This window comes from Eptatretus burgeri, chromosome 15 (assembly GCF_056783735.1).
Source record: "Eptatretus burgeri isolate ZD-2024b chromosome 15, Ebu_testis_v1, whole genome shotgun sequence".
Lineage (NCBI taxonomy): Eukaryota > Metazoa > Chordata > Myxini > Myxiniformes > Myxinidae > Eptatretus > Eptatretus burgeri.
In genome coordinates this window covers 19,701,471-19,723,081 of record NC_140975.1, presented here as the reverse complement: position 1 = coordinate 19,723,081, position 21,611 = coordinate 19,701,471, and the positions used below count along the sequence as shown (strand labels likewise).

The following is a 21,611-nucleotide window of genomic DNA, read 5'->3' as shown; positions in this document are numbered from 1 at the left end:
TGAGTGTGCAAGGAGTAATGGCAGACCAAAAAAATAAATACCAAGAAATTGAAAGGGAAAGTTTTGGTGTTTTGTGTGATGTCGGCCTATATTTACGGTCTCGAAACGGCGGCACTGACACAGAGACAACAAGAAAGGCTGCACGTTTGCAAGAACAACTGAGTCAAGAGGATTGCGAGAGTGAAGAGGGTGGTAGAAGGAGGATGGATGATCTGTGGGAGGAGATTGGTGTGCAGATGAGCTTGACGGGAAGATTGATAAAAAGCCGGTTGAAGTGGGCTGGACACTTGGTGCGGATGGAGGAACAGAGCATGGCAAAGAGTGGATAAGTTTTGAGAGCAACTTAGAAGGAAATGAGGTAGACCGCGGTTGTGATTGGAAGATTGTGTGATTAGGGACATCAATAAGGTTGAGGTGGTTGGAGAGTTGAGAGAGTTGGCTGAGAACACTGGGAAGTGGAGCAGTAGCGTGATCGAGGCAGGGCAGAAGCTTGTTACACCATTGGACCTCACCCCTTATGAAGGCAAATGAAGGAAAAGTGCTGCTATATTGTTTGTATCTCTTTTGGTAATGTTTTACTTCAATTGCTTTCTGTAGTTCCTTAAATAATATGAATCCTCTTTTACTCTGTCTAATCTGCAGAACAGCAATAAAGAGATATTTGCACATTGTGTATGGGAATAAGAGTTGGGGTAGATGGATTCAGGAGATCTGAATGGATGCAGAAGGGGTCCGGAGGGGGGGGGGCGGAGGAGGGAGGGCTTTTGCTTATGTAATACAGAGACGACCTTCGACTGGAACACTTTAAAGATGCCATGATGAAATAATTTTGAGGTTATATTATAGTTCTGCACATTGTTTTGGTGCTGGTTCTACCAGTTTCTCATACCTCTTATTTCACGGCCTTCCTGACCCACAGACTCTGAGCTGCAGTCGGAGGGATTCAGTATGCATGCCTGCAAGAGCATGGTGGCACTCATGGATGCATCCTTTCTTGCCTCATATACTTTCTTGGGCTGTATAATATCTTCGTGTGTGTGTGTGTGTGTGTGTGTGTGTGTGTGTGTGTGTGTGTGTGTGTGTGTGTGTGTGTGTGTGTGTGTGTGTGTGTGTGTGTGTGTGTGTGTGTGTGTGTGTATATGCTTGTGTGTACATGCATGTGTGTATGTGCTTTCTCACTCAGCCACCTTACCTGGCAAGTACTTCAAAAATATTTATTGGCTGTCGATGTGGTCCTGGCTATTCCCCACACTGGCATTCACGTTGACTTGCATAATTGTCGCTGGCAACTTTGATCGGATTGCCACGCTGTTGCTGGGGGTCCAGTGAATGAGTTGTGCTTGTTCATCTCTGTAGTAATTTCCCACACCGTGGTGTGTTTGTACAGTACATTTGCACTGTCATGAGGAACTCCTTAATCATACTCCATAGAAAGATGGCTCGGGAAAATTGGGCCTGGAGGAATTCCGCTTCTTGTGGGAGAGGATCAAGGGTTGGCAGGTAAGAGTTATCAGTTGATGGTCACCTTCATCAGTAATAATACAACCCTCCAACTCGAAAGCATCTCAAAATGCAAAGCCTGTCCACATCCACTTTGTACTCAAACTAAACTTGATGGAAGAAAAGGTAAAGTGTATTCACCCTTTGAACCCTAGTGGCCGGTTTAACCAACCGCTATTTAAACCTCCATATACCCAAGTGGCCGGTTTAACCAACCGCTATTTAAACCTCCATATACCCAAGTGGCCGGTTTAACCAACCGCTATTTAAACCTCCATATACCCAAGTGGCCAGTTTATCAGCTGCTATTTAAACCTCCATATACCCAAGTGGCCGGTTTACCAACCGCTATTTAAACCTCCATATACCTGAGTGGCTGGTTTACCAGCCGCTATTTAAACTTCCATATACCCAAGTGGCCGGTTCACCAGCCACTATTTAAACCTCCATCTACTTGAGTGGCCGGTTTACCAGCCGCTATTTAAACCTCCATTGACCCAAGTGGCCGGGTTACCAGCCTCTATTTAATCCTCCATATACCCAAGCGGCCGGTTTAACCAACCGCTATTTCAACCTCCATATACCCAAGTGGCCGGTTTACCAGCCGCTATTTAAACCTCCATATACCAAGTGGCCGGTTTACCAGCCGCTATTTAAACCTCCATATACCAAGTGGCCGGTTTACCAGCCGCTATTTAAACCTCCATATACCCAAGTGGCCGGTTTACCAGCCGCTATTTAAACCTCCATATACCCAAGTGGCCGGTTTACCAGCCGCTATTTAAACCTCCATATACCCAAGTGGCCGGTTTACCAGCCGCTATTTAAACCTCCATATACCCAAGTGGCCGGTTTACCAGCCGCTATTTAAACCTCCATATACCTGAGTGGCTGGGTTACCAGCCGCTATTTCAACCTCCATATACCCAAGTGGCCGGTTTACCAGCCGCTATTTAAACCTCCATATACCCAAGTGGCCGGTTTACCAGCCGCTATTTAAACCTCCATATACCCAAGTGGCCAGTTTACCAGCCGCTATTTAAGCCTCCATTTACCTGAGCAGCCAGAGTTTTTTCCCACGGTAAGGGAGCCAAAAGTCCAAGGAGCTCAGTTCAAAGTGTTAGTCGGTGTTCTCCATATTCTCATCATAAATGTTTGTTTAAAATTTTATGATTGAAGCTTCAATGGTAAAAATAAAATAAAATTCCTGTACAGAAGCTCAATGGTAAATAAATACTGAAACACGGAAGCGATTACAAAAGCCGGCTGTCTCACGCAGCAGACGGGCAAAGAAGCCTTATTTCTACTCACTGTGACTTTGCCCTTTGACATTTTTTACTCAATTATTAATTGGTTTTCTCCATGTTCTTATAAGTGTTTGTTGAAAATTTGATGACAAGAGCTCAAGTGGTAAAGAAAAAAGTTATGCTGTGGACACGCACACGCACACGCACACGCACACACACTCCACTGCATGGGCAGATGGGCTAACAGGACGTTAATGACCTTTTTGCAACCTTCATTTTTTTTTGTTCTGATGTTGATATGTATATATATATATATGTATATATATATATATATATATATATATATATATATATATATATATATATATATATATATATATATATATATATATATACATATATATATTGCTTTGACACATCTTGAAGCTACTCATGTACATGATGAAGTTTTTAGTCCTTGGACATGGAATGCCGAACAAGTTTATTGTTTGTCACCAACCACTATCCTTATGTGCATGTTGTTGCCACAGGCTATATTTCGAAGGCATGACCTGGATAAGGATGGCATGATGTCCTCCTACGAGATGCGCACCGCACTCAACTCTGCAGGTGAGGTGCAGGTTTCGATAAGGTGGTCTTGAAACTTTTCATGTTTCTTCCAAACAGAGAAAAATGTTCAAATTGTGAAAAAGGTAATCTTGAGGTCCACGTGCTACCTTGTAGCTTGACTTTTTGTGTTTGAACCTCTTTTGTTTATAAAGTTGAATGCAGAACAAGTCGGAAATTAGTTTTCCTTTTGTTGTTATTTGTGCATGCAGGATTCCGTCTGAATAACCAGATGTACCAACTGCTCACATTACGTTATGCCGACGAGAAAATGAACATAAAGTTCAATGACTACATAACCTGCCTCACCCGTCTCGAAGCCTCATTCCGTGAGTATCAGAATGCCTCATGGTGTTGGACGATGTGAAATCGCAGCAGTGTCTTTGATCTGAGGCAGCATTCTTTGCTTTAGTGGGGCAACTTAGCTAAATATGGCATAACAATTGTGCATTTTGTGAGGAAAGCACCAAATTTGGCACACTAGTAGCCTAACATATTATGAACAGATTTGGATATTGGGCCATCTCAAAATTTTTGATGGTAGTGGAAAATGGCTGCCACAGCCATCAGCGGCTGAATTTGAGATGGCCCAATATCCAAATCTGTTCATAATATGATAGGCTACTCGTCCGTTTGCCACCCGTATATGTTCTGTACTCAACCTTGTTGTAATGAGAAGTGTATTGTTTTTTGATGGTTTCGTACTCACATGGGTCTATAGAGAAAATTTGGCTTGGTTGCCGAAGCGGCAACCTTGGGGAACTCCGCTAATTTGCATAAATCCAGGATGGCCAACACGGACGGGGGTGGAATATAACTTTTCTACCAATTACCTTACAATCACGTGTGATACCTCTTTTCTGTATAATTTTGACCTGAGGAATCGATTTCTGAGGTCAAGTTTGTGATTTGGGGTCAATTCAGGGTCAAAGGTGAAGTTCAAGGTCTTTTTTGGCCAAAAATGAAATAAAATAATAATAATGAAATTTTCAGAGCGATGGTGGTCAAGCGTTTATTCAGTAACGTCGATCACTCCCATTCATCATCAGAGCCGAATGCAAGATCAAGATGTTCAGTTTCCTCGTCATCTTCCACATCTGCTTCTCCTTCCTCGTCCATTTCATCTTGGTCTTCGTCTCCTGTCTTGAACGGGTTGAAGCAGGCGTCACTACAAACACAAGCGTAGTACACAGTGCATGATATCTTTCCATGGTGACAGCTGCAACGTTCAGTGCCGCATGCCTTCACCGCCGCCTTACAGCCGCACCGCACTACATCCATGAGATCTTGGGGTCCTGGGGGCTGATCGGAGGTTGCTGGTACTGGGGTGCCATCTTTTATTTCCCACCCATACTTCGTGATGTCAAGTTCAGGTGGAGCCTGCTGGTCAGCAGATTTTGCAAGTATGATCTGCATCCCTGGCTTAGCGCGGCCATACTCCAGCATACCTGTGGGATGAGGTTGCTGGAATTCATGTGAGAGGACATGGGTAGTGCGTCGACCATTGGGTGTGAATACCTGGAGATCGAAGTTGTTAAACCACGCGAAGATGTCGCCAACGGTTCTACACAACCCCATGAACTGGTGGAGAATCTGTGCATTGTCACCAAGTAGATGAGCGGCCGATTTTCGGAATCTCAGGGCCTCATCGTACGAGGTTGTGAAGCCATGTTCATGAAGGGGTTTGAGAAGTTCGGAACTGCCGTGCCGGTGCAACAGTTTGACGGCCAGTCCTAATGTCTGATTTGTGGTACCTGTAACGTGACTCTGAATTGACTGGCTCAGGCTCAGAGATTTCTTGGTTACTTTACCACCAGAGACCAGGTCCGAAACCAACTTCAACAAACTTGGGCTGGTCGCCTTGATTGTGTTGGCCTGTTTAAACTCTGATAGGTCACAATTGGCACTGTTGTACTTGACTGACCGTGCCTCATGCTTGATCTGCCTCACCATGGAAGCAATGCTCCTCTCATCCGTATCATCTACCTTAACTATCTCGAGACTTTTAGCAACGGACTCACGGAAACCAAAAATGGCAGCACAACAACGATAACATCCTTACTCATGCAGTCAGTCAACTTGCTTAACATGTCACGTCGAGCGAGCTTGCCACCTCGATCCGAGTACAGGGAATGCAGTTCAACATAATTCCATATTCTGGACCTGTCTCGGTTCATGTACAGAATGACTTCCTTCAGAGCATTTTCATCTGCACTACCAGTTAGAAAATCAGCATATGTGGGGACTTTCGTGAAACTGTTACAGCAGCGGACGTGGTACTTGCACTCAGCAGAAGGTAGATCAGAAACAAAAGCAAGGTGCAACTTGACCCTTCTAGTGACATCATCATTACGCTGCTCAGCAACATCAAGGAGCATATCTTTCATAGTTGGGAGTGGGTTACGTTCTGTGTCAAAACGTTCTTTGGTCATACACTCACTAACGCGGTCCCATCTTTCTGGGTGTCTATAATCAATGGGTAAACATTCCTCGCTACAGAACATACAATCACGTTTGTATTCAAACACACCTTTGTCAGCTACCTTTGTTTGAGACCTTGTAGTTGTCCTTACACCCTCATCTTCAGTCTTTCTTTTCTGTGACTTTCTCACTCTCAATTTTCTCTTTTGATGTACAAGTACAGTAGCAACCTTTGTGGCAGGCTATGCTTGCCACATCTCCACCAACATCAATAATGTTCTGTAGCTTAGCCTGCAGATCCCCATCGCCACGGGATTTGGCGCACGAGATGAGCTTCTTGGTCCCGATCTCAGTGAATTTCATTTCTTCTCCACCTCCGTGACACACCGGGAGAAGATACCTTGAGTCAGGTATCATACGTTTCTCTGAAAAGAAGAAGCGGTGAGATTAGAATCAATGCAATCGTTCATCAACTATCTAGTAGGAGTGATCTGCAGCTGATGCAGGGGTCAAAACATTTTAAACCCCTCAATAGTCCAAAAATGCCATTAAACTTGACCTTTGACCCTGAATTTGACCCCCGAACCACACAACTGACCTCAGAAATCGATTCCTCACCTCGAAATTATATGGAAAAAATGTATCACACGTGATTGTAGGTTGATTGGTTGAAAAGTTATTTTCCACCTCCGTCCGCGGTGGCCATCTTGGATTTATACAAATTATCGGAGTTCCCCAAGGTTGCCACTCCAGCAACCAAGCTAAATTTTTTCTATAGACCCTTGCGAGTACGAAACCATCAAAAAACAATACACTTCTCGCAACAACAAGGTACTCAACCTGGCAACTGGACTAACTAGTGTGCCAAATTTGGTGCTTTCCTCACAAAATGCACAATTGTTATGCTAAGTTGCCCCACCACTTGTCAATTATATTTTTGTAAATCCATAAAAAAAGTTTTTTTAATTTAAAATATTACATTATTACTATCGAATCCCTATAATGTGAAATGATGTGCACAGACGAACTCGATCAGCCATCAAGTAATACTGAGTGAGTGTGGTAGATACATTAAATATTTCATATTTACACTGCACAGGTGAAGCCAATAGCAGGGTGAAGAAATTGGTTCACTCTGTCTGTCTGTCTGTCTGTCTGTCAACAGATGTCAGTCTATCATTGAAGAACTACTTAATTTCATTTGAATGATATATTTTGAACACTGCAGAACATGAATCAGAACGTAAATCGGAACATGAACCTGCAGTTTAGCAGTACTTTGGCTCTGAATTTGGCAAATTGCAAGGAATGTTGTCCCGAGTGCATGCACAGAGAGGAGTAAGGTAATTGTTTCAGTCTGTCTATCAGCCTGGTAATCAGGCAAAATTGAAAATCATTCCAAATAGGAAATGGTTTTCAGGAATGTCATAAAGGACGCAAGCAACAGGCATGAAGAACTGATGTAACGTGTTAAATAAGGTGGAGTAAAAAACGTTGCATCAACAGCGGTACACTTCTGAAAAAAAAAGGGGTTTTATTTTTGTTTGTTTGTTTTCTACAGCCTTTAAAACCTTTATTTTATTTACATGGAATTATATACTTCAACAATGTAGAACACAAATCTTCTTCCAGTTTCGCAGTACTCAAACAAAATATCTCAACCAATCAAATTTTCCGCTCACACTCAGCGTTGGGGAATATCAACATTCAGACAAAACCGCGGCTCGTAGTAAATATAAATCGTGCTCGATAAAGCCAAAGCAAGAGTTTAAAAGACCCTTCCCATGTCCTTTTTCTCAAGACTTTGTGGGGTAAGGTGTTCTTTAACATCTCTAGTTTTATATGGTATACCACACAGTATAAACTATTTAATTGAGACATGTTTTAGATGTTGGCAGCAAGTTACCTTGCCCTTTGATTTTAGGAGCTGATAGATTATACGTTAATTAAATGCTGAATGATTCCACAATAATGGTGACCGGCAGCAGAATTTTATTCATTTTTCTTTTGAAGGATGAACAGAGTTTTTAGGATGAGGGATGAAACATTTTGATGTGATCCTCTCATAGACATCCAGTTCAGTTTACGAGTAATAGCTCTCCCACAAGCCTCGACTGTGTATGCATAAAAACAAACCAGTCAATGTCAAAGATATTTACCAGTCCTGCCAATATCCACATATCCCTCGATCCCCAATACATATTGTTCTAGTTTAAAAGTACCTCTCTAATTCCAGTTTAAACCAATGTACTGTTTCTGCCTTCGCGAGATTTCTAGGGAGATCATTCCATATACTGGGCTAGCAGGATGGCCGAGCATTGGATGGTACGTACACTCGCCTCGAAGCTGTCTAGCCTGGGTTTGAATCTTGACCCACCTATAAACTGTCAACTTCGTGTTTCACAGACAGGGTTATTCATCAATGTGTGTGCCGTCCTTCGGTAGGACGTTAAACGGGCATCCCATTTGCCGGCATTAGCTGGTGGATGTTTAAGATCAAAATTTGATGATGCTTTTAGCAGTTGCTTCGGTTGTTTTGCATTGAACGGAAAACTTATAGGGAGGGCTTGGCGATTGTGAGTATGACGGCATACCAATAAATATCTAAACAATGATGACCACATTCGTCGTTTATACCTCAGATGGACTGTTCTGTTGAACATCGCCGCTGATTATTCCTCACATGGTAAAACCGCATAATCCACACAGAACAACCATCCGTCTGCCACCCAGACGATTGTTCCCGCTAATGCAAACCATTCAACCAGAAGGCACGTGATGTGATCAGCAGGTAAATCGAAATGTGTGGAATGTGACGAGCACTACACCAATCTCCAGTTGACACAAGTCCTGCGCACGTACACACCAAGGCATCACCTCCGACTCGGAGGCATCAGCCCAGCCACTCACGTCAAAAGACAGATTTCATGGTCGCCATTAGTTAAACTCCAGACAGAGCCACCTATCTGGATTTGGGGCTTATTTACTCTCATCAAGATGGGCATACCGTATAAACATCAAACCAATGATGACCAAAGTCATCGTTTAAATAGCAATCGTACCTCTCGGCTTCAATGGTGAGCATCAGGCACGGATTATGTCTCACACGGTAAAAACCACATCATCAGCAAAGAACGACAGTGTGAACTTGAGACTTTCCCTCAAAGACTTGAGACTTGCTTTATACTTGGATAAAGTGACTTGTTGACATCTCTTCTTCAAGGGCCCCAATTATTCCCACACGTGTGTGGTCAGCCAGGGGAACAATTCCGGCCCAAGTCTTTCTGTAACTGGCTGACCAGGGCTGATGTTCCCCTCATAGGAATTTGTAATTTAACCAGGGTACCGACCATAACTCACTCACAACTTCGAAAGACACTGGGATAGTTACCGTCCACCAACGCCCCTAATGCTACGCACACATTGATATAATTAATTAATCACCCGACAGGCAAAGCACCAGAGTGACAGTTTGTGACTTGGTCGTGATGTGAATCCAGGCTGGATGGGTCAAATTCAAGCATGCATATCGCTAAGCTATCCTGCCAACCATTATTATGTGAGTGATTGTGTATCTGCAACCAGATCTACTTTGATATAGGTCATTCATTCTCAGATCTACTGTAATCTACATACTCCGGTAAGGTTTGTATTGTTAAGTGTTCAGTCATGTTTTAAACTATACTATGCCTGGTGTTGGCTTTACGGTTGAGGTGGCTGGCTTCACATCTTAGTTTCTTGAGTTTGAGTCCCTCTCTCTCTCTTACCATTAAATAACACTGGGTGGGTTGACGCAGCCCAGTTGACTCGACTAACTGAGCAATGATGCGACCAGCAGCCACAGGCTGCATAGAAAATAACGATGAACACTGTGCTTAAAGAAAACAAATTGCTCCATCAAACGGCGACAACCTTCCTTGGGCAATTTTTGGGAATTGCATTTTGATCTTGCGTCCGCCTGCTTGCTCTCGCAGGAACGTTTTACGCAATGGATCCAGAAAATAAAAGGTTTGTGAAGATGCCTTTCGGAAAGGTAAGGCGAATGTATTAAAAGGCTCTTTGCATTGTGAAAAGCCACACGACTCACACAGGCATTGCATACATTCTGATTCGAGTGCTGCGGATTTGCCATTTATTTGTTGTTGTGTTTTAATTGTCCCCCCCCCCCATTCCACAGTGGCTGTACGTCACCATGTACGCCTGACAAATGACATTCGGATCAACGCAATCCTTGTCGTGCGGATGATGGCCCTGACAGTAAAAGAACACCAGTATAGCATCGGTATCTTTTGTTATTTCATATATTCGTTCACTTTTCAAACATTATTCATTTAGAGGTGGTGGTCCTTATCTCAAGATATTTTAGAACTCTTCATATTTGCATGCAAGCTGCCATATCATGGTGACATGGTCAAAAGACCAAATAAACATGAGGAATTTTATACAATACAGTAAAGAAGGGTCATTCTTTGTTCCTTTGTGAAACAAAATCACTCATGACGGAGCATCCAGAATCAATTTTAAACAAACAGCATGTTGAGCAGCTCACATAACAAAAGTAAAGGTGAAATGGTATTCGTTAAAGGGTCCAGAAGTCCGAATACTCTGAGTCCGGAAGGTCGGCGATTGGAACCTGATCAGTGATCACGACCGAGTCGTACCAAAGACTTTTAAAATGGTACGTGTTGCTTGATTGCTTGACGCTCGGCATTTAAAAAGGATAGAGCGTGGACAGACCATCGGTTGGCAACCATTTGCGCAGGCTTTGATTGGCCTGATAGCCTGCTCATGTGTTGAAGTTCCTTGCAAGAGAACTCGTATTATTATACTGCGTAATAGTTGGTCCAAGTTCATTTTCTCAAGTTTTTCCACAAATTTAAAGTCTCCAGCCATGATGGATCATATCAAGAAGTTCATGTCAAGAAGCCAGACCAATCTCGCATACACAGTGCAGCATGCAATAATTTGTATCGTGAATGGAGAACTGTGCAAGTAAAACACGAGTACCATGAAATGTAGTCCATGGTGGAGAACGTAGCCGATGAGTAGATGCCGCCGCCTTTTCGAAGCCATGTCTCGTTCACAGCTGTTCAACGCATGAGCTAACTCGAAGAAATTGCCACGGAGGCTTGGGTCATGGAGATTACGCCAGAATTCATGTGCGGATGAAGTCGGATTTATTAATTTTTTTTCATAGCTGCATTACATTTCAGACCTTGCATTGTGCCGGATGACTTTAAGAAAATGTGGGGAGGTGAGGGGAGAGGGGTAATGACGTTGTTCACCATGCATCCTCTTCCCCTCGTATGTCCTACTTCATCCAAATGCTGCAAAACAACTAGAATGAGCAACGAACGATTGCAGACCCTCGCCGGGTATTGTGTGGTTTTGTCGTACGTATTTTATAGACGTACTTTGTGGTGGTGGTAGTTGGAGTACCCGAGGCAGTATTCAGGGTGAGCCACCGATATACCATGACCAGTTTGATGATGAGATGTACCGCACTGTATTTACAGAGTGTTGATGTTGCCAAAGCAGTTTCTTTGCAAGTGCTATGCTGGGTGGTTTGCCATTGCCTTCTCAAGAGTAATTAGGACAGGGATTTGGGACTTGGCCATTTTGTTGGAGATGGCTAACCTCCTCTTTCCGAAGATCTTCAAATTCCACAAACGCCAGCAGACAGGACATCCGATTTATTAACGTCGATATTTGCATGTTGCCATTCTGAGCGCACAAGCTCACGATGCTGGGATCACAGGTTCAAATCCCGCATACTGTTTGTTGATTTGTCCGTTGTCTATGACGTCCTTGTAAATTTTGCAATTGCTGATACCTTCGACGTCTGGAGAAGGGTTTTACCCAAACATTGCAAACTCCACAAACGCACTCAAGTGTTGCGTGAACTTGAACTTTTTGGAGTTCACCTCATCCCAAGAAATATCAAAACGGTAATGATTGGCGATGTATTCGAGAACACAGCTTCGTACTGAAAGTGGCCCACCTTGACAAAACCAATCACATTAAATGGATTTGGTTATCGTCGAATTGGTTCGGTCTCCACTCAGCATAATTACGCCACGGTCAGTTTGGTGTTACATTTGACCAATAACTGCCAAACGTTTAATTAGAGAAAGATCAGAGGAACTTGTGAGCTATGGCAGCATGTAGGATATAGGATAACATGAGAACCTCCATGTTAAGTTTCAAATGCACAGGATGCCATTTTCCTCCAAGACGATGTCTGTCACAGTAAGGGACATTGCTCGTGGCTGCAGGACATCATGTGTGTACTTTGTCATCTCACCTTGGTGCAACAATCAAAGGGAATCTTGTGACAAACCACAATGCAATGCCAAATGTTGTTGCAGCATGGTGGTGCTTGGGTCGTGGCTTCCATTGAAAAAGTGGTGTTCAGGTATCCAGCCGTTCTTCTGGCCTAAGCAAAAGCGGCATTGGTCTTTTGAGTATCGCGCAACACCATTCGTACCACCTGTCAAAACATGAGCAGCGGTGGTGTGAAAATCTAAATAATGGATGACATTCTTACATCCTTTATCGAAGCAAATGTCCCACCAGGTCATCAGGAACATCCTTTCATCATGCATGTAATGACATTAAGGATGAGGGGGGAAAGCACATTCATCCGCATAACTTGGGGATGAATGAACAAAAGGAAAGAACACTGGAAACCCCTCATCATCGACGTCAATGTACCATACTCTACGCAGAGCGTCGGGACTACCGAAGCAGGCTCTTGGCAAGGGTTACGCTGGGTGCTTTGCCGTTTGCTTCCAGTTGTCAATCAGGACAGGAAGTTGTAATTTATTCAGGGTACGTGCCAACAATAACTCACCGACTCTTCGCGAAAGTCCAACGTGAGATCTTAAACGTCCACCAAAGAGCGGCGCTGGCAGATGGGTCTTCTGGCTGGTCATATGATGTATGTCACTTGCATTGATGAATTACCCTGTATATGAAACAGCGGGATGGCAGTTTATAGCTCGCTCAAGATTCAAAGCGAGGCTAGACAAGATATCCATGGAAACTTGATCTGCACAGGAGAAATCAGAACAGGGTTCTGAATATAGAACAGTAAGCAGATTTGTTAATCTCATTATTGAAGAAGAGTTGTAATATATGTTATAAGAGACAATTGTAAATATACCGACAGAGAAAACCTTGGTATAATGGAAAGTGTTCATTGTAGAACTACCAACAGGTTACTTCAGGGTCTACATCACCTATTTATTTATTTATTTATTTATTTATTTATTTTTAAGAGATAATATCGAAACAAACCATTTCTGCTCAAAATATGAAAAAGTGATCACAAGCTTCCCTTATGGTAGTGGTCGATAGGTAGGAGCACCGGAGGTTCCTCACGGGCACAATGGACCGAAAGGCCTTCGCTGTTTATGTTTTGTGTTGTTTTGCATTCATTCTCTTTCAATAAGATGACGGACTTCTTAAAGTTTTATAACCAGTTACATTAACACAAAAACATGACAGCCAGCAAACACTAACGCATTCGATGATTTAATTGTTGAGCTCAGCGAAACATTGCATCACAGCACAACAACACATTATTGGATTGTTAACCCATACATAGTATAATGTGGTTTATTATCTCCATGTTTTTTTGAAGAAAAAAACGGGAGGATATTGTTATCAGCTCTGTCTGTCCATCTGTCCGTTACGCTATCTCCTCCACAACGGTTGTGCAGAAATTCACTAAACTTGGTGGTTATGATCAACACATCACAAGAAGGTGCGAGAGCAGTATCTTTTTTTTAAAATTTTTTTAGTTCCGTCCCCTGGGGTCCTGTTGGGGGGTGAAAAGTTAAAATACCAAAAGATGCAATTACAGGCACTTTTTTATTGTTATTTTTAAATGAAACTTGTATATGCAATCGACATCAGACGACGCATGGAATATGTAACGATTTTTATTTTTTTTAAGATTTGGCCCCCAGTTCATGCCCCATGGGGCAGGGGGGGGGATATTTTTAACTCAAAATTTGATATCGGGTCAATCTTGGTGGAATTTTCTACCATCTTTCAACTTTGCTTTAAGTGGGAAGCGTGGGGGATTTGCGATGGCACACCATCGACTTCGCTCTAGTTTTACTCTCTCAAGGGCCTCCTGGTGAGGGTTAGTATTGTAGATGCATTTCATCGTTTCCTGCTGAAATATGTGGAAATATAGCCCAAGATTTTATAGGTTTATGGTTGCCTGAAAGTCGCTTTTCCCACCCCCAATAACGCACTCATTCTTAAACTCTTAATATACAGGTTATATTATGCAGTACTTGTGATAATTAATTAATCAGTCATCGTATCTGTATGATGGAGCACATATAGATACAATGACTGATTAATTATATTGTAAGTACTACACAATACAAGCTGTACATTAAGAGTTTTAAAATAATGTAAATGCGTTACTCCGGAGGGGTAAAGGGACTTTCGGGCCACTCTGCGCTGATATAATTAATCCGATTTGTGTAAAAATTATTTTTCAAGTTCAGTGGTTAAAGATTGTTGGTTTGTTTGTTTGTTCGTTCCCTGGCTGGTATGATGGGCTCGATTCCTACGGCTGCTCGTTCTCGGTGACCTGCATTTGGCAAGCGTAGTGAATATTCAAAATGCCCCCCTGAACATTTTGAAGATGAAGGAGACCTTCGTCCTGGAGTGGGATGAAATAAGTTGGTTTGCATTACAATTAAACATATTATGTAATTTTTTAATACTTCTCCCTTTTCAATTCAATATCGCTTCCACTGTTATAGTACAAGGACATGGTGAAAAACAATGAATTATTAAGAGATACGAGCGAGTGAGGCAGCAAAAAAAAAACAACAGTCCACAAACATGGACCCCCTAAAGAATGGGACTAAATTTAAAATGGACACAAATAAATAAATTTCACCAAACAAAGAGATTCCACAAAAAGCAAAGCCATAAAAATGAGCTTCACAAAAGGAATCCTAATACACACAAACATTAAAGACAGTACAACGATACTTCGGACCCAAAAGCTGTCATCTTGTCTACTTCGTAGACAAAAAATTCCTCGAAAATAATCCTGCAATGTAGAACTTGTTGAACACCTCGCTACATATATCGATCAAGGGATTTCAAATGGAGCACATCACCACCATTAATAATAATATAATAATACCATTCCTATCATGTCGTAAAGGCACATAGGGTTGCCGAGGCAGTTTCATTGGCAAGGTGCACAGTCCTGCACAGGTCGCCACTCCGACGCTGTCTCGCCACCATTAGAGCATTTAAATTGTATCAGTTGTGGCAATAAATGTGAATTGCTACTCAAAACTTGCCGGCTCGATGAGAGAAGACGCCGTTTGCATTTTTGCCAGCTCCATCACTACACCAGTTTGGAATCCCATGCGGGCACGGGCAACTTGCTAGTTATATCAATGAATTCTGGAGAATTGTCATTCCAAACTATCTGCATGAATATCGATTGTGTAATCTTATGACCACAAAACTTTTAAAATACCCGTTCCATTCCAACGTGATCAAGGTGTGTCGGTAAATAATTTTCAGCCTCCAGTTTTCACGAACTTTCCATTTCCCTTATCAATTAGTTCGGTATTGAACTTGTACCGCAACCTCGTATAGAGAACGTTGCCTAGGTTTGTCATATTATTATATACAGTATGTTTGAGAACGTGTGTTTTGAAGAATCACCTTTTGCTTGAAATTTTCAGTTTGAAAGCATCTGGTTTTCTTTATCTATAAAACTGATTGCCCTTCGTAGCCGAAGACGGTTGGTCACGCAAGACAATCTAGGTGTGTGAATTTGTTCATGGTGTGGGAGTTGTTGGACCAGGCAACAACCACACTCTGCAAAAACAAGTGTTGTAACTTGGTGTCAAGGGATGGGATATCCAAGGACACTAGACCACTTGCAACCCGCAGTTTTCGGCAGGAATTTGTCCAGGGCGTCCAGTGATGATTCACTGAATGTTCGTGAAAGACACCGTAGGGTCTTTAACATCCACCAACAACCCATACTGGCAGACGGGTCCTTTGGCTTCACGTTCTCAAACAGACGGCACACCCATTGATAAATCGCTTACCGTCCAAAACACCAGGGTGATAGTTTATCGTTGCTTCCACATTCAAACCCAAGCCTGGTGTTGGCTTAGTGGTTAGGGTGGCGGCTTGGGATCCCAGTGTCCTGAGTTCAAGCCCCGTTGGCTGCTGAATTAACACCAGGGGGTTGACTCAGCCTGTCATCCTTCTGAGGTCGTTGAAATGAGTACCAGTGTACTGGTCCCGGTGTATGCCCCGGTTAGAATAGGTGTACCATATCCCTGTGTGTCGTAAGAGGTGACCAGGGTTGGCGTCAGGAAGGGCATCCGGCCATAAAAAACATTGCCTCACAAAAAGCCAAATCCCTGCACAGCAGGGAAAAATGGCTGTAAAAACGGTCATTTTATTTTTTTTTCCACATTCAAACCCAGGCTAGACAGCTCAGATGTGAGTGTGCTTACCCTCTCGAATATCGTAGACAGAACCAAACCGAACTGCATGAGTGGAGAGCATACTACAGGTGTTGCGAAATCCCAAATGAATATCATTTCTTCTTCGGTGGTCGAATTAAAGTGACTGCGTAAAACAGGTGACCATTATTACAATGGAAGTTTTATGTGAAATGCGCATGATCCACACCTTGAATCTTTTTTGTTGGTGTAATTTCCTGAACCACTAAAAGTTGCATCATGAACTCCTTAGTGATTCTCAAAGCCTTGGAATCAATTACAGCCCCAAGAAGTGCCGATCTATAAACCAGAGCAGCATTCCAAAGTTATTGTTGAGCGTGCTGTGATCCATTATTGGTCTGGCTTCTTGACATGAACTTCTTGATATGATCCATCATGGCTGGAGACTTTAAATTTCTGGAAAAACTTAAGAAAATTAACTTGGACCGACTATTACAGGACCATGTTAATCACACAAATGATTGTGATGTGGAAGGAGTTGTGATCAGGGATGTGTGTGTGTATATGAGGGAGTGAGTGAGGGAGATGTACAGGGAGTGGTTTCAGAGGATGTCTCACCCTTGGGTGACGCAGAGCCATTCAGCATAGCTTGTAATGCATCCAGAATAAAAGCGCTACGAGAACACGCGGACCCGGATTTGGATCTGAGTTACATAGTGGACGAGACAGGTCGGGAGAGTAATCTTAGAGCACACAATGCCGACCTACACAATTCCCAAAGTGAAAGATTCCTTGGAGGTGCGGGCGACAACCATCTTTAATGACAAGGAAATGAGTTTCAAGGAAATCAGACAGAAGTGTTTGGAGAAGAAAGTACTTTTCAGAGACACACAATTTCCAGCGAGTGCCAAGTCGCTCTTCCCGAGAAGGAAACCACACGTGAACTTTGACTGGAAACGACCGAAGGTCAGTGGGAGAGAGTGAGAGAGAGAGAGATTGCTTGGAGAAGCTGCATGCTGGAATATTTTGGATTTTTATGCTTTTTGTTTTAACATATGAAATAGAGGGCTGGTACGATAGTGTAGAGGTGCACACAGTCGCCTCAAAGCTGTCTAGCCCGGGTTCGAATCCCGACCCAGCTATAAACTGTCTTCCTGGTGTTTCACAGGCAGGGTGATTCATCAATGTGTGTGTCGTCCCTCGGATGGCCGTTAAACTGGGAGTCCCATCCGCCGGTATAAGTTGGTGGATGTTATAGATCCCACGGTGTCCTTCACGAATAGTAGGCGAGTTATCGCTGAACAAATTCCAAATCCCTGCCATAACTACTGCCAGGAAGGCAATGGCATACCTTGCCAAAAAAACCAGCTTTGGCAGCACCGATGCTCTGTAACAGAGTATGGCACATCAGAATGTGAAATTGAAATGAAAACTTGAAGTTATCAAGGGATATATCCTATAAAGAAGAACATGCTTTTGAACTGAATGTAATTTGGATCCTCAAGAAATTGTAGCCGTGCAAGAAAGTTTTGAGTACTTCTCTGGATACTTGTGAATTTTGATTCAAGTGATCCCATGGTCATGGGTATACCACCAAGAGATTAGTTTCATGTAAAAATGGGAAATAAGGTCGGGTTGCAATTAATAAAGCTGATATTTAGGGGTTCATATATTCCAATATGCTTGGTATTGGCTTAATGGTTCGGGTGGTGGACTTGGGATCTAAGGATCCTGAGTTCAAATCCTGCTCGGCTGTTGAATTAATACCAAGTGGGGTTGACTCAGCCTGTTATCCTTATCCTGTTATCCTGTTAAAAATGAGTACCAGCTTGCTGGTATACTGTGTCGGAGTGGTGACCCGTCCAGGATTGTGTCTAATAGCCAAGGAGACTGCTTAGGCAGCACCAATGCTCTGCACAGAGTATGGTCCCAATGGATGGACATATACCATACACCGATGAGTGTAAAATATGTGAATGTAAAACTTCAATGTTTGGTTGCCTTAGAAACAAATGATTCTGTCTTACAATTGAACCTTCATTGCCTGAGAATCAAAAGGTTCGAACTAACAATTTCACCAATTTAAAAAAAAAAAAATACAGACAAGCCTTTGTTACAATCAGCAAATTTAAATCTATTTTCAAAAGGTTTTATTCAAGACTCTCTAAGCTGTATATTTTATATGTTACATGTTTGTAAGGATCATGATCTTTGAGATTCCTATAGAAAATCAATAAATTAATTTCAGAAAGTAGAACGGGACTTCAGAAAGTAGCACAAGCTGAACAGTTTACATTTTGTATCCCACTGTTGGTCCCGGATCTGAATCCCGACCTTGACCAGAATGTAATCGGGTTGTTGTTGTGACATACCGAACTAATCCACCAAGTTTTGTCATCGTTCATCCAAAACTTTTTGAAATATCGTGTTATATGTCATTTTTAGATCCTCGTGGAGGATCTCTAAGTCTTACTCACGTTGTTGTTCTTGTGGACTTTTTTTGTTTCACAGCCTCCAGTTTTCATTGAAACTTCCTGAAACTTGGCATATATATGTAAAAATATCCTGCACAGACAGTAACCATCTCCGAATTTGAAAATTCCTCCGAGAGAAAAAAGTTATGACGTCAAAATATCTCCGCTAATGGAAATCGCCGAAAAAATTATCTCCGAAACTAGGCAAGCTTTTTGAATTCTGTTTTGCATTAATCGAACAGGGCATTAGCAGAGATGAATTACCGCACATATGATACATCATTATGACGTCATATCAATTCTTATGACGTCATTCGTATTTTTTGACATTTTTTGTTTCACAACCCAGAGTTTTCATCGGATCTTCGTGAAACTTGCCATGTATATGCAGAAAGCCCACGCGCAGGCTGTAACCATCTCCGATTTGGGAAATTCTTCCTCGAAAAAAAAAAAGTTGACGTCATAATATCACCGCAAATGGGAATCACCTATACCATTATCCCCGAAACTAGGCAAGCTGTTTGAATTTTGTTTGCGGGAATCAAGCTGGGCATTAGCACAGATAATTTATCGCAAACCTGATACATCACAATGACGTCGTATTCGTTTTTATGACGTCATCATTAAGAGGACAAGGATCTTTGCTCATTTGAGCTTGTTTTTTCAAAGAATCCCTTAAAAAAAAGAAGATTTTAATCGAGTATCTGGATCCGGATCTTCACCAAAATCTAATCAATTCGTCCTTCTTGTACACGAAACTTGTTCACCAAGTTTCGTCCGAATCCAGCAATAACTTTTTGCGATATCCTGCTCACAGACAAACGGACAGAGAAACGGGGGTAAAAACATAACCTCAGCAGACAAGAGAAAGAATGATGTCATAATTCACCTTTATCCCATTGGAATCTCTATTCCCTTGCCTCCAAATACTGTAAGGTGACTTATTTTATCAGCTTTGTTGAACTCGATCATTTTCAGCAGTGATCACAAAAATGTTCCCATTCTCGCACAATTTAAAATGATAATGGTTTGGGCTTAGGAGGAAATTTGTCGAGCATTTTTTTTTTTAAGGAAACTACAAAACAATGATACCAAAACAGTTTTAACTAGAAGGACACTCGGTAGAGCACATACCTCCGCTACGCAATGCCTGATCCACGAGAACATATCGGGTTCAATACATTTTTGAAATATCATGATATATACAGTACTATATCGTTTTTGGCCCTATCTCTCAATGGTGAAGAATCACTTTAACAATTCTAGTAGCCGGAATCCGATCTTCACCAAACTCTAATCAGCTTATCCTTGTCACACGCCCAATCTGTCCACAAAATTTCACCCGGATCCATCCCCAACTTTTTCACATATCCTGCACACAGAGAGACAGACAAACAAACAGACAGAAAGCGGTGAAAACATAACCTCCTTCACCTTTGGTGATGGAGGCAATCAATAACTGATCGACATGATGTCTCTTTTTCGTGAAGTATGGGGATCCGATCATTTAATATGCAAAAATAAATAAAAACGGCAGGGTTCAACCCCACCCATCCCCATTTTTATGCCTGGTGTTGACTTAATGGTTATGGTGGCGGGCTTTGGATCCCAGGGTCCTGAGTTGAAATCCCACTGAGCTATTTAGTAGAGTTCCCACATTAGGGTCCCGTGACCGTTTTTCCGGGACCAAGGTGTGAAGGTTGATTTTAGTCAATTTGAGGGTGCTGATTAAAATGAGCTGGGGTGAACCTCGTGAAAATGTGGGATCACTCGGCCAGATGCGAAAATTCAAAATGGCCGCCATGCTACTTCCAGTATATTAAAAATTGCATATCTTTGGTTCTACATGTCCGATTTTTATGATTTTTGGGTCAAAATATATGTTTTGAAGGTCAAGGATGTCATATATTACCATTCCAGATTGTTATATTTCGGGTTAAGTCACAAAATATGAAATATAACTTTTCGGGGGCCAAATCCAAGATTGTCGTCGAGTAACATCTGAAAAATAGTAAAAAATCAATTTTCTTCTCATAATATTATTGGCAGTAAATCTTTTCATGCAAGTAAATGTTTGTTTATATGTGGGAGTGCACAACAAATTGAGACAAGAAGAGAAGGACGCAATCATTGTCTATTTTCAGAACATGATGTGTACATAATATCAATTTCTCAACTTTTACACTGTTCAGGTAGGTTATACCATTCTTTTGTATGTCCCTCCTGTACTTTATCTAGAACAGTAATATTATGAAAGAATATCAACATTCCTTCATTTTGTCTGTAGAGCAACAGTGTTTCAATGGAAAAATGAAATAAAACATGAATTGTCTGAATTCCCGGCAATTGACGCTTTCCCGGTAAGTATTCTTGTAATTTGCATTGACCAAAGTTTGATGTACTGTCCAAACTGTCTTGAGTCATCATAAAATAATATTAACATCTCTTATATTTTGACTGTGGCAATGTTTTTACAGTTGTAAATTAAATGAAATGAAATCTCCATTGAAACACATACATGTAATCCTTCAGTCACTACCTGAGTCGCTGGCTCCAGTCACAAACCTCATCATTACTTTCAGCCTCATCATCGTGCAACAATGTCTGTTCTTGTTCAACCAAGTCATGTAAACTTCTTGGGAGTGCATCATGGGTATAACTCACTGACACACATCTACCGTCTTTCATTGTCCATCCATGGTTGGTGGGATTTGGGGGTGCATCCGGCTTGTCATAGTTTAGTTGAATGTAAACTTGGGAGTTAACTCGCGTCACATGCAGATTGTGAGAATCTGCATCTGGTGGGATGCGGGACGTGGACTTGTTTTTCATCTGACCCCACTTCCGTGCTCTGGCTTCACCTAACGTTTTACTGATTGTGTCATTAT

General features: G+C 42.0%; 3 protein-coding genes across 3 annotated transcripts in view; 2 read left to right on the top strand and 1 right to left on the bottom strand.

Moving 5' to 3' along the window:
• Positions 1–10,221, top strand: part of LOC147011684 (calpain-9-like) — a 74,799-nt gene extending 64,578 nt beyond the window's left edge. Inside the window, exons 15-20 of the mRNA XM_085857176.1 lie at positions 920–984; positions 1,432–1,500; positions 3,278–3,356; positions 3,566–3,682; positions 9,749–9,807; positions 9,952–10,221. Of these exons, the coding sequence (XP_085713302.1) occupies positions 920–984; positions 1,432–1,500; positions 3,278–3,356; positions 3,566–3,682; positions 9,749–9,807; positions 9,952–9,978 (416 nt within the window). The 3' untranslated portion in view covers positions 9,979–10,221. The remainder of the gene's footprint in view (positions 1–919; positions 985–1,431; positions 1,501–3,277; positions 3,357–3,565; positions 3,683–9,748; positions 9,808–9,951) is intronic.
• On the bottom strand, positions 4,352–12,821 carry LOC147011683 (uncharacterized). The gene is made up of 3 exons (XM_085857178.1): positions 12,628–12,821; positions 10,782–12,264; positions 4,352–6,199 (listed from the first exon to the last, which is right to left on the bottom strand). Exon 3 carries the CDS (start codon positions 5,304–5,306, stop codon positions 4,383–4,385), a length of 924 nt encoding a protein of 307 aa, XP_085713304.1. The 5' UTR covers positions 5,307–6,199; positions 10,782–12,264; positions 12,628–12,821; the 3' UTR covers positions 4,352–4,382.
• Positions 12,822–16,906: 4,085 nt separating this feature from the next.
• LOC147011682 (calpain-9-like) overlaps positions 16,907–21,611 on the top strand; it is an 80,802-nt gene continuing 76,097 nt past the window's right edge. The window contains exon 1 of the mRNA XM_085858292.1: positions 16,907–17,215. Within this exon, the coding sequence (XP_085714418.1) occupies positions 17,006–17,215 (210 nt within the window). The 5' untranslated portion in view covers positions 16,907–17,005. The remainder of the gene's footprint in view (positions 17,216–21,611) is intronic.